Source organism: Meriones unguiculatus, chromosome 10, assembly GCF_030254825.1.
Source record: "Meriones unguiculatus strain TT.TT164.6M chromosome 10, Bangor_MerUng_6.1, whole genome shotgun sequence".
In the NCBI taxonomy this organism is placed as follows: domain Eukaryota; kingdom Metazoa; phylum Chordata; class Mammalia; order Rodentia; family Muridae; genus Meriones; species Meriones unguiculatus.
This window is the reverse complement of record NC_083358.1, coordinates 2,803,173-2,815,893: the sequence shown is the minus strand read 5'-3', so window position 1 is coordinate 2,815,893 and position 12,721 is coordinate 2,803,173. Positions and strand designations below refer to the sequence as shown.

The following is a 12,721-nucleotide window of genomic DNA, read 5'->3' as shown; positions in this document are numbered from 1 at the left end:
TCCATCACCAGAACCCACAGCGGAAAGATCCTGATAACAAGAAAAGTGTTCACGGTTTTTCTGTCACTCCTGCCTTACTTAGCCATTCCCTATTTGTTTGTGTCCATGTGTGTCCTGTGTGCACATGTGTACTTGTGGAGGTCAGAGGTCAGCATCAGGCATGTTCATCAGTCCTCTCCATGAACCTAAGCCAGCAAAGCCAGCTGGCCAGCGAGCCCCAGGGACCCCTCAGTGCTGGGTGACAAGTGCTTGCTACCTTTGACTTTTTACATGGGCCCTGAGGATCTGACCTCGAGTCTGGGGTCCAAGCCCTTCACCACTGAGCCCTGTTCCATGGAATCCAGGAGTCTCTGAATCTGGACTTTATGTGTGTGGGTGTGATGGTGTGAATGAAAACGGCCCCGTAGGCCCGTATTAGGAGGCTTGGCCTTGGAGGAAATGTGTCACCAGGGGTGGGCTCTGAGGTTTTAGAAGCTCAAGCTGGCCCCAGCGCTTTTCTTTCTTCCTGCTGTTGGCCAATCCGGATGTAGAACTCTCGGCTTCTTCTTCAGCACCGCGCCGGCACCATGACAATAGTGGACTAAGCCTCTGAACTGCCGCCAGCCCCAGTCAATGTCTGTCTTCATAGGAGTGGCTGTGGCCAAGGTGTCACTTCACAGCAATGAAACCCTCAGACAGCTAAGCATGATACATTATACGACTGTTCTGGTGAGTTTCAGGTACATGACTGCTTCCTTTCTGTAGGAAGTGTCACAGACTCGGGTCATACCGCCCCCTCCGTGACCCTTGAACTCTTGAAGCACGTGGCCACACGAATATTTATGCAGAACCGTAGAACTCATTTTCACAGCCCGATCCACCATCAGTTACTCAGTACCCTAACCCACGTTTCCATGTCTGTCCGCTGGAGTCCCTGAACTTGGGGGCACTGTTTAAGCTGAAGTTCAGAGGCTGTGTCTTCCTGACCCTCACACCCTTTCTGTTCCACATGGAGGACGTTTCTAGTCTCATTTTTAGAGCGAGGTTCACTCTTTTCCCTCGTCTGGGCAGCACATAGCACAGCTGTGCCGTCAGCAAGACAGAGGAAGGCGGTATCTATTTGTATCCTTGTATTTAGCGCAGCGGCTTTAAGCAGGAGGATTGCCGGGGGACAGAAGTGACCAGGAGAGGGGCCGGGGTAGACAAGCGCTGCTGCTCAGAACACACACACACACACACACACACACACACACACGTACACACACACACACACACGTACACACACACACACACACACACACACACACACACACACACACGTACAAGCACGCACACACGCAGCTCAGGCCTGCTGACTGCACTGGGGAACTGGGAAGGGAAGCGGAGCCTGGCAGCCTCCGGTGGCCCGGCGCCACCAAGCCTGCGCTTTCCGGTTCAGGAAGCCAGGTAGGGGGCGCGGGCGGCCAGCAGCTCCGCGGGCTGCAGCTCTCCTCCTCCCGCTCCTCCCGCTCCTCCCGCCGCTCCCGCCGCCAGCGCCCGGCACCGGCACCCAGCTCCCGCGCCCCGCGCCCCGCGCCCGCGCCCCCGCGGCTCTCGCGTTTGCAGCCGGCCGGGAAGGCAGCGCGGCCGGGAAGATGCTGCAGTCGCTGGCCGGCAGCTCGTGTGTGCGCCTGGTGGAGCGGCACCGCTCGGCCTGGTGCTTCGGCCTGCTGGTGCTGGGCTACCTGCTGTACCTGGTGTTCGGCGCCGTGGTCTTCTCGTCCGTGGAGCTGCCCTACGAGGACCTGCTGCGCCAGGAGCTGCGCAAGCTCACGCGGCGCTTCCTGGACGAGCACGCCTGCCTGTCCGAGCCGCAGCTCGAGCGCTTCCTGAGCCGCGTGCTGGAGGCCAGCAACTACGGGGTGTCGGTGCTCAGCAACGCCTCGGGGAACTGGAACTGGGACTTCACGTCCGCGCTCTTCTTCGCCAGCACGGTGCTGTCCACCACAGGTAGAGCGGCCGCCGCCTCCTCCTTCCCCGGCCCCGGCTAGGGCCACCCCAAGTTTTCCCCCAGGCCTAGCCCCTGGTCTTGCCCCCAGGTCTCCCCCCTCAAGCCGCCCCCCAAAGGCATCCCCCCAGGCTCCTCCCCCCAGGCCTCCCCCCAGGCCTCCTGGGGGCGCATCTGCGCTTGGCCAGCGAGGTGACCTCAGAGCAGATGGAACTCTTAAGGAGCGTCCCTGGCACCCCGCAGGGCCTCGTCTGCCCCGTACTTATGGGGACCCTCCGTTGAGGAGAGGGTGGGCCTGGCACTCTGGCCTAGCAGCCGAGCAGAAAGGTTAGAGGATGCCTGGGGTGGGGGCACCTTCCTGCCCCATCCCAGGGACCCGGTAATGACACTCGGATGGGTCACCTTCACAACTGTGATACTCCTTTCCCTACTGTAGAGCTTTTCGGCCTCCTCGGTCGTTTTGGGGACAGTGGTGACATCACTCTGCTCTCTGCAGGTGACCTCTGAGTACACAGGCCTGGGGGGGGGGGGTGTCGGAGTAGGAGGAGGAGTGAGTGGGGAAGGGACTGCCACTTGGCCTCTACCCCACGTTGGGGGGCTTCCAGGATCAGTAGTTGTTTCAACTTCAGGTGTGACCGGGTCCGGGTCTACTTAGCTGCTCTACCTCCTGCCTGAGGCTTAGAAATCCATCTACGCATACACCCGCCGCGGGGCACACCAGCTAGACTGGATGAAGAGAGCCAGGCTCTGTCAGCCGTGACTGACCGCGTGCAGGCCAGGGAGGACACAATGGTGCCCGGGCAGCTAGAGCTGGCTGCCACCTTCCTCCTAGGATGAGTGTCTTCCGAACGGGCCCTTTCGGCAGGCACAAGGTCACAGGGTGCTCGGACATCCTGGAACCTGGGCCTTGGGAGTGCCTGCCAGGAGCAGGGAATTAGGCCCCCACCTTTCCAAGCGACTCCGCTTCCCCCTCCTCTGCCTCCCGGGGCTGGCCGGGAAGTTATTGCATTAATTACCCAGCAATGACCGGACACTCAGTCTCCAGCCACCCAGGTAAATTTCCTGGTCAGAGGGCTGCGGTGAGTCACTGAACCTGTAACACACAGGGGTTGGAGGCTGGGTTGTGGCACTCTAAAACTGTGTTAAATGGATGCCCAAACCGGACAAACCTGCTGGCTCTCTTTCCAGGGGAAGCCCGCTCCTGCCCGGCTGCCCAGGTCCACTCTTTATCTCCGCATCAGCCGGTTAGGTCCTCAGACCAGCCAGGTCTCTGTGGATCCTAACTGTGGCCGGAGTGTAAACCCCTCCTCCTCCGCAGACGTGAATATTTACAGAAGTTCACCACTGGCTCCCGGGGAGCAGTTTGAGAGTGAAGACTGCTCTCAGAAGGCCTGGGAGGCAAGGCAGGGAAGGATCGCCACGAGGAAGAGAGTGTGTGCTTTCCCGGGCGGGGTGTGCGGGCAGTGTCTGCAGTCATGTATAATCATGTGTAATCATGGTGTCCTCTGTCCTCTGAGTGTGAAGAACTGGTTCAGATCCTGTTTCTTCTGGGAACTGTCTGTGTGCTGAGTGTGAAGCCGCCGCTGTAGAGCGCCGGGAGAGCTGGGGACGTGCTTGGTGGTTGGTATTCGGATCGCATGGCTGTTCCTGACAAGGTCTGGAGTGTGGTGTGGAACAAGGCCTCATTTCAGAAACGGGAGCAAGGGCCACTTAGGGACAAGCCAGACAAAGGAGGAGCCGCTCTTGTAACCAGCTGGGCGGGCGGTGGTGTGCGCAAACCACTGTGAGTCCCAGTCCCTCCCCCAGGTTCCGGGCCGAGACCCTCGCAGGGCACAGTGGAGAGCTGGTGGGTTTGCAGACTGGCTCTGTGGCAGAGCTGCAGACAGTGCTAGAATTAAGGCTGGTCGTTCCGCGCCAAGAAACGGGTTTCTGCACGTGAGGCAGGACCTCAGGACCGCAGCCGCCCCTTCTCAGGCAGGAACCAGTCACCCACTTTAACAGTGGACTCTTCTAGTCCGTGGAGAGAGATTGTTTGGTCTCTTCCTGGCTTGTCTGGAGTGTCAATGGCAGGCTTCACAAAGACATCTTTCTGCTGGGCTCTAGTGTACACCTTTAGTCTTGGCACTGGGGAGACTGAGGCAGGTCTGGATTAGGTAGTAAGACCTTGTTTCTCGCTCTCCAATAAACCCAAGCCACAGCAAGCCCCATAAAGACGTCCTTGCTGGCTGCCATCACTGTAGTCAGCTGACAGGTGCCTTTTTCAGTGTCCGCCAGCCCTGAGACAACAGCTTCCACTGAAATAGTCCTGGTTCTTGGAAGAGGCTTGAGGACAGTTCCTCACTGGTCTGCAGCCATGATCTGGATGTGCCTGTTCTCTGAGGCTGAGCAGGGGCCCTGCTTAGTGCCTGGAGGAAGGCTTCAGGAACCACAACCATGCTGTCCTTAGCAAACAGTTGAAGCTGTTTGTTGTTTATTGTTTCGATTCTCCTCCGGTAGACGAGCCAAGATGGCTGCTTCTCCCCACTCAGGGCTCTTGACTGAGATGACACACAGGAGAGGCCGCACACTCTGCACGCTCGCTTCCTGGCCACTTACATGTCAGGACAACTCCAGCAATGTACACAGACATTTCTACCTTCCGTGTGTAGTGTGGGCCCTCCTGGGTGAGGGTCCCTTCAGCAGAGGCCTACTCTGGAGGGGAGTGAAGAGAACAGAGCAGTGGCCTCCAGTTCTGCTCTTTCCAAAAACTGTGGAGGAGCAGCTCCTTGACCCAAGGGCGACGACTTTAGGACAACAGGGTAGGGGCGTGCAGGCACCATGAGACCTCTGTACAAGGAAAGAGTGTTTGGTTCTAGGGAGCGGGATAACTGCTCGTATCTTCAGTAGCTTTTAGCCATTCATTCTTAGCTGCCTCCTTCCCTCCCCCTCTTTCTTTTTTGGTCACTGTCATTTTGTTTTGTTGCACTGTGCTCTGAAACTCCAGGCCTCACTCTTGTTAAGAAGGTCGTAAGTCATACCCCAGACCTTTTTGAACTTTTTAATTAATTAATTTATTTATTGAGATAAAAGCTCACTATACTTCTCAGGTTCTTTCTGTGGCCCAGGCAGGCAGCAGGCAGGTTTTGAACTTGAGATCAACTGTGTCAGCCTCCTGAGTAGCTGCCAGTCATTGTTAGGAGCAGTGTGTGCCGTGGGGGCCGTGGGTGCCATGGATGCTGTGGGTGCTGTGGGTGCCGTGGGTGCCGTGGGTATACTTTCCCCATCTCTCCTGCAGGCATGGCCCCAGGATGACTTCGGATGTCTGGTAAATGCAGCATTTGGATTCGGCTGTAGCAACGTATAGGTCATGTGACAGGGTCTGCCATCTGCAGACAAGTCCCTTCTCCTTCGTGAGGAAACACTTTACAACGCATCTAAAGCCAGGAAAGCCGGATGCAGTGGCTCACACTTGTATCCCAGCCCCAGAGAAGCAGAGGCAGAAGGATTGCTGAGAGTTCGTAGCCAGCACAGACTACAGAGTAAGATTCTGTTACAAAGAGTCCAAAGAAAGAAGAGTGCGAGGAAGAGCTGCCTGGCTGTTTTGACGCTGGGCTTTGAGTTAGTCAGGGCACTAGTGATTTAAAAAAATGCAGTGGGGGCAGGTAAAAAGGGGCGCTGACGGTGCTTTGCTGCCAGTCCGCTGTGAGTAGGGGAAACGTGTTTTCACCGTCAGCCAGTTCCTGCGATGTCCAGGGCTGATGAACAGTAGCGCTGGCACACAGCGATGTGAGGCCTGAAATCCGGTCTCCATATTTTCAGACAGCTGGGGAGAAACAGCAGGCATACAATTCTCTGACACAATAAAAGCTGGAGGCAATCCATTTTCCTGGTGTGCAAGAAGCGCGCTGGGGTCAGCCACACCTGTTCCTTCTGTGCTCCTGGTGGCTACTGTCTGGAGGAGCTGAACTGTTTGAAACCTCGGGCCCCACACCCTGAAACAGCTGTTCTCCAGGTCTTTACCCGGCCAGCTTCAGACAGCGGTCAAGAATGTTCTGGAGGAGTTCCAAGCCTGGTGAGGACTCCTCCTTTTTTCCCCCTCCTTCCTGGGGGCCCGGGCTGCGTGGTCCCTCTAGGATATTGATCCCAGAAAAGCCTTCTGGGAAGCTGGCAGTTACTGGAGGACCTCACGAACACTGCGGCAGGTCCGTGACACACCCCACCCTTTCTGAATGGCCACAAAGCCTCGCTTCGTACTGGGATCACTCATCAACTATGAGTGCACACCACTGTGGCCATCTTCAGAAGGGGAGGGTGGGGAGCACAAGGCTAGCCATGGCTACATGAGACCCCGTTTCTCCAAAATCCGGCCAAATCAAAGCACAGTGAATGTATGTATGTGTGTGTGTGTATGTACAGATGTAATCTATGTAGAACAGGAACAAAATCAGTTAGACAGACGGTGTCTATCAGCCAGTGTGGCCTGAAATCCCGGGACACTTGGCTTTCTCTGGAGAACCTGTTGGTCTCCCCAAATATTTTTAGATTTATTTTAAATTATATGTATGTGTATGACTGTGTCCGTGTATATTTATGTGCACAGGAGTGCAGGCGTCATCAGAGGTCAGAGAGGATGTTAGCTCCGCTGGAGCAGGAGCAGGCGGTGTAGGCGACCTTCTGCATGACACAGGTGCTGGGAACTGAACTCGGGTCCTTTGCAAGAACAAAACAGCTTGCTGAGTCACCTCGCCAGGCCGTCTGTTTCATCCATCCTTGAACTCTGTGGTTCCGTGAGCCCATGCAGCCTCCAGTGGGAAGACACAAATGCAGACAAAACACAGGAGACAGACACACACTAACTGAAGTGAAATTCTCAGGACTGTGCTGGGGTTCTCACAGCGCAGAGGCGGGGCTGAACCTGCGGGTGGAGTCCTGTCAGCCCGCAGACAGAACCTGCTTCTCATTGAAGGGGGCCCCGGCTTCGGAAGGTTGTTCTGGGCCTCATCGAGTCTTACCCAAGCACCCTAGCTCAGATCCCAGGGCAAAAACTCCGAGCAGGGCCTGGGTGAAGAGGCAGGGGCCTGGGAAGAGTGCTGAGTGGAAAAGGACCCAGCCAGAAGGGGGCCGCCCGACAGCCGGGAAACCTCACAGGAAACTCACCTCGAGGATGGACTTCCGGCCTCCAGGCTGAGGAAGCAGGAAGCAGATCTGTTTTAGGCAGCAGTCTGGGGTCTCCTGCAGTAACAGACCCAGCACAGTGTCAGGGTCCTCCATCCTCGCCTTTCTTCAGAGGGGGAGTGGGGTGGGGGCAGGTCAGACACAGGAGCAGAAGAAACAGGTTGCCAGGGTGTGGGGCTCACACCTGTGATCCTGGCACTCTGGGCAGGAAGCGAAGAAAGGAAAACAATGTCTAAGTCTTTCCTCCTGTAAGCCTTACTAAGTGTCGTCAAGCGTGATATTACTCCTGCAGAGACAGAGATATTGACGCCCTTGAGCCAGAAGCACACTTCAGCTTGATCCTGTGTAAGAAGGGGGGCAGGGGGGCACTCCGTTGAAAGCCCACACAGTCAGCCCAGCTGTGCACAGCCGAGGCAGGAGGAGCTCAGGCACTCGCCTCGGGGAGGTGAGGCGGAGGCAGGTAGAGCAGGGCACCTGACACCTTCCCCGGCCTCTGAGCCCACATGGGCGTGCGCTTGGCCATGGGTGCACACACGCTTACACATACACGCATGCACGCTTACATGCTTACACGCTTACACGCTTACATGCATGCACACTGTATAATAAATTCTACAAGAGCTTCCAGCCAACACTGGTCAGGCAGAGCCAGGATTTATGCTTAAGTGTGTGAACCCACCAGTCTGTTCTGCGTGAGCTCTTTACTATCTCGGTATCTCAGAGGTTTTATTTCCCCGTGACCTGCAAACTTGCCGTTCTGTACCTATTTATAGAACTTGGAACTCACTGTTACAACCAAGTGGCCACAGATTTCAAGAAACAGCATCTTTGCTTTTAATAGCAGAGCTGTGTCTTATCAGGAGCAGCATCGTCAGTCACGCCGTTAGCCATCGGGAGCCATGAGGCCCCGGGATCCTGGAAGGAGGGGTGTCTGCAGCCGAGGCTGGTGCTTTGTGTGTGTGTGTGTGGGGGGGAGTGACCGGCAGGACACAGTTGGCAATGCCCAGGCCAGGGCACGTAGGACTACCCTCAGTGAGTTCTTTTGACCCAAAAAAAGGTATTTCCAAAGGTGCCTCCACCACAAGGCTGGCCTCAGAAACGGATCTCCTTGGCAGGGCTCAGTGGCGTTTGCTGGATTTTACTTCCAAGGGCACTGCTCAGTGGCAACTGCATTTTCCTGACAAGGCAACAAAATATCCGAGAGGGCTAAGTTAAGGAAGGAATGTTAGTTTCCGCTGTGTGAGCGGTAGTCCGCAGTCTTGAGGGAGGGGAGGCGGGAACACAGGCCGCTGGCCACACTGGAAGAGAAGGGTGCTGCTGCCTAGCCGGCTTCTCCTCAAACAGGAGCCCAGCCCACTCCGTGGTGCCTCGTACATTCAGGGTTGACTTTCTCTACCTCAGCCAATCCTACTCTCTCAAGGGTGTGCGCACAGGTTTATCTCCCAGACCCTTGGGTGTGGAAGCAGGGTCCACCCTGTTTGGGCCCCACGGGAGGGGGAGGCGGTTTCTGTCAGAGAGCACACGATGTCTGAGTGTCCGCTGTCCTGCACCTCTCCTCCACCCTGGACTCAGCTAGGCTTTGACCTTCCTGTCCATCCTAGGCAGACCGTGCCCTTGCAGTTGCTGACCGCTTTGCCGATCGTCTGCTGCGGGGATGTGACCTGGCCAGAAGGTCTTTAGAAGGGGCTGGAGGTTGTGTGTACATTCCCCCAGGTTGGCTGTGGGGTTCTCGGGGGGGGGGACTGGTTTGCTGCTGCTGGTGCTTTTATGTTTTCGTGCTTTGGTTTGCAAAAGTGACTGCTACACTGACAGCTGGGCCCTGCTGGACCCTGCAGTGCTCTGTGGTCATCTGCTGGATCCCAGACAGTTCATGATTCCTAGCTACCTGCTCTATTCGGCTGGAAACTTAAAGCCCACTCCCTGAAGGTTCATTCAGCCGTTAACACTGTCAGTACCACATCTGGGGTCACAAAGGAGTCTAGTCTCTGGGCAAGTGTGAAAGAGGCTTTCCAGACTGGGCTAGTTAGGAGGAGACCCGCCTTAGATACGGTGGGCACCACACTGGCTAGATAAAGGTAGAGATCGAACTGAGTGCGAACATTCATCCTTCTGCCTCCTGACCACGGACAAACAGTTATCAGGCTAGCAGCTGCCTCCCGCTGTGACGGGCCGCGCCCTCACACAGCCTGGATAGCCCATGTCTTTGGTGGCTGCTGTCATGGCAGTGAGGGTAGTGACGGACACAGCTCTGTGGATTCAGCCATTAGACCAGCTGTGACATCAGGGCCGAGGAGGTCTCAGTCCTCAGCACTGGATAAGCCTAGCGTGTTGGCACTTGCCTGTGAGTCCAGCACCAGGAGGCAGGGCGGGAGGAACAGCGAGTCATAATGAGTTATAATGAGGCCAGCCTGGGCTACATTATAAGACACCACCTCAGTTAACAAAACGGAGTCGTGGCGCTGTCTGTGGGCGCAGGGCTGGAGGCCCCAGCTCCGACGCGTCCTCAGTAGTCACGCTTTTGTGAGGCTTTACCCTCCTTATTCTGCTGGAGTCTCTTGACGTTTCTATTGCTTCTGGTTGGGTCTGCATGGCAGGCTGAAAGAGATTATAAGGAGGGCAGAAGAAAGGCCCATCTCCCCAGAACCTCCCCTCCCCCCAGGGTTTCTGAGCCTGGCACACAGGATTCTTAGAAGGGGCCTTTGCTGAGGGTTGTCCTTCCAGCCCTTTCTCCCGGCTGGTTAGTAGAACACCCAAAAAGGCGTCTTAACTGGAGCTGAGTGAGGCTCCACAGTTGGGAGAGGGACAGATGATGGCAGCATCCTGGCTTGCTGTGAGGTGGGAAGCCCTGGTGGACATTGAGCAAACAGCTGGCGTGTCCTACAAGGCTTCCCTCCCAGGTCTAAAAGGGCTGGGATGATGGACGCTGACTGGGAAAGGCCCCTCCCACGGACATTCTATGGCAAGAAAGAAAGAAGGAGCTCTGCCTGTCAGGTCTGGCATCCAGCCATGGGCCCTGTACTTGGAGTCCTTGTAGGGTGGGTTATGACGGGGAGCAGTGAGGGTCACACTCGGAGGGGTGGGAGACTGCCTGCCACGGTCCGCACTTTCCTGACTAAGGAGGCAGAAGGCTTCTGAGAGACAGATCTGACGTCCACCATTGAGGGGAAGTAGACAGAGGAAGCAGGAACGGTGACTGTGGATGGAGAGTGAGGCGCTCCGAGGTAAGCTGCTGCCATGCGGGAACCTCCAAGCAGTTCCAAACACTTCAGCGTCTGAGCCAACAAAGAGCATCCAAACTTCACTTCTGTTTCTAATTTAATAGTGGATACGCTGTGCAAACGGCTGAAAAAGTAGAGCTTTGTAGTTTATAGATTCAACAGAGGATACTTAATGCCTGGTAGCGCAGGAAAAATCTGTGTTAAAAAGTGTTGCAGACACACAGCTAACAGAACGCTAACAAACACGCTCAGCACAGCTTTTAGCGGGTAACGTGAAAGAAACCATGGACTGGTCTAGGTGGTTTGCTTTTAGGAGCCAAATAATGCAAGCATGAACTTTTTGGTTTTATTCAAGAAAGTCAGTCATTTCAGAAGGTATCATTGTCAAATAAACATGCGATCATAATCTAACACTTAGACACACACGTTAGTTAGTAGCAAATAAAAATTAGCGGAGTGACACAATTATTCCTGAAAATTTGGAATTAAAAAAAGAAAAGAATTAAAAAAAACTGTGAGTGACTGCCTGATGCCGTTCTTCTGTGTCTCTGCCCTCTCTCTCTCTCTCTTTCTCCCTTACCTCTGCTTTTTTTTTTCTCCCAGGCTCCTCCACCTACCTCCTCTCCCTCCCTTCTCTCTGTGTCTCTCTCTCTCCCTCTGCTCCCCTCACACACTTTTCTTTCCCGCCTCTTCTCCTCTGGCAGTGCTGGGGCTGAATCCAGGACCTCACATCGCTAGGCAAGCACTGACCACTGAGCCACATTTCCGCCCTCTTGCCTCAGCTACTTCACAGTTCTGAAGGACTCTCTTCTTGTAATTGCTGCCCTCCACCCCTTAGCACTTGCTTTCTCCTTCCTGCTGCAGCCTTGGCTTAGGAACAACATGGAAGTGAAATGTCTTAAACCCAAATTAAAAGGTTCCAGCTTTCTTGTAACCAAAATTCTTCAAGTTCTTGAAGACCGGTTACCAAGGCCTCAATTATTTAGAGACCAGGGTTAGGTGGATTAAGTTAATTAAAGACACAGGAGAGGCTGCTCTGGAGCCTCCTGCCTGCCTGAGAGGCTCTGGGCTGAGGAGGGGCCCCTTCTCCACCCCTCCACCCAGGCTCTGACCTGCGGCCCCCCAGTGGGCATGGGATGGCAGGGCCCCTTGTAGAAGGGCAGGGACACTGTGTGGACAGGCCATCTGTCCCCCACATGGCTCTGGCTCCCCTCCTGCCATGTCAAAGGAGCAGAAGTTTTAGCGGTCAAAACCATGAAGAGAAAAAGGGACGGGAAACGAAGAACCAGAAAGAGCAGGCCAGAAAGCAAACGTCTAGCCAAGCACACGGAAGCTGGTGGCAGCCTGCCCTTGCTCTTCTGGCAGCCGATGGGGGCTGAGGGAGGACAGCCCAGGGACGCCTGCTCGCTCCCACACTCACAGCCTGCTGCTCTGTTTTCTGTGACTTTCTCCCGCAGGGCACCGGCTGTCAGCACTCAGATGGTGGACTCCGTGTCCCCGGCTCCTTCTGAGTGTCACTGACAAAGACCACGGGAAGGGCACTGTGGAGTCACATCATCATGAGTCAGTCTGGTCCATACTGCTAGAAAAGTTCATCATGATGCCACAGAGTGAGAGTCAGGAGCTAATTTTAGCTTATTATTATTATTATATAACAATGATTATTATATACATTATATATAATAATTATTTTTATTCTTTAGTTTAATGTAATTCGAGACATGGCAGGCTGGCCTTGAACTTGTAGCCAAGAATGACCTTGAATTCCTGATGCCCCTGCCTCTGCCTCCTGAGTGCGGGATCACACATATGAGCCACCACACCCAGCATGTTCAGGGCTGGTGGGATCCGGGGCCGTCTTCTTGCTGGGCAAGCACCGGGCTGAGCTAACAGCCCCTGCCCTTCACCGCATTTTAAGGCAGTGCTTGTGTTCAGATGAAGAACCCTAGAAAGACGGAAGTCCGGGCAGTGCGGGGGCGAGGTGGGGGCTGGGCTCCTGTCAGTGCCGTCTTTAATCAGTGGTTCCTCCGGAGCGCACTGCCCTGCCTAGACCACATGGCTGTTCCTTGAGCCGAGTGTTCCTCACGGTGTTCACAATAAAAGGACGGCCCTGTAAGCTCAGCGGCCCGTGGCACTGTCTGCAGAGAGAAAGGGGCGTGGAGGCGGGAGTGTGGGGCCCCCGGAGGCATGTGGGTCTCTGGAGGACTCGATGTGGGAGGCCGCCGTCTGAGGGATGGTGTTTGGTCCACTGATGCGGGTGAGCTTGGGTGGTGGTGCGGGAGGAAGGCTGTTTCTGTCCGGGACGTGTGCTCAGGCCATCATGAGCCGTAGGAGTGAAGTGCCAGCTTTGCCCCAGTCCAGAGCCACCTGCAGCACCAGCGGT

The 12,721-nt window shown here is 55.5% G+C and overlaps 1 protein-coding gene across 1 annotated transcript in view; it reads left to right on the top strand.

The window, feature by feature from the left end:
• The first annotated feature begins 943 nt into the window (after window positions 1-943).
• Window positions 944-12,721, top strand: part of Kcnk1 (potassium two pore domain channel subfamily K member 1) — a 31,376-nt gene continuing 19,598 nt past the window's right edge. The window contains exon 1 of the mRNA XM_021648361.2: window positions 944-1,968. Coding sequence (XP_021504036.1) covers window positions 1,614-1,968 — 355 coding nt within the window. The 5' untranslated portion in view covers window positions 944-1,613. The remainder of the gene's footprint in view (window positions 1,969-12,721) is intronic.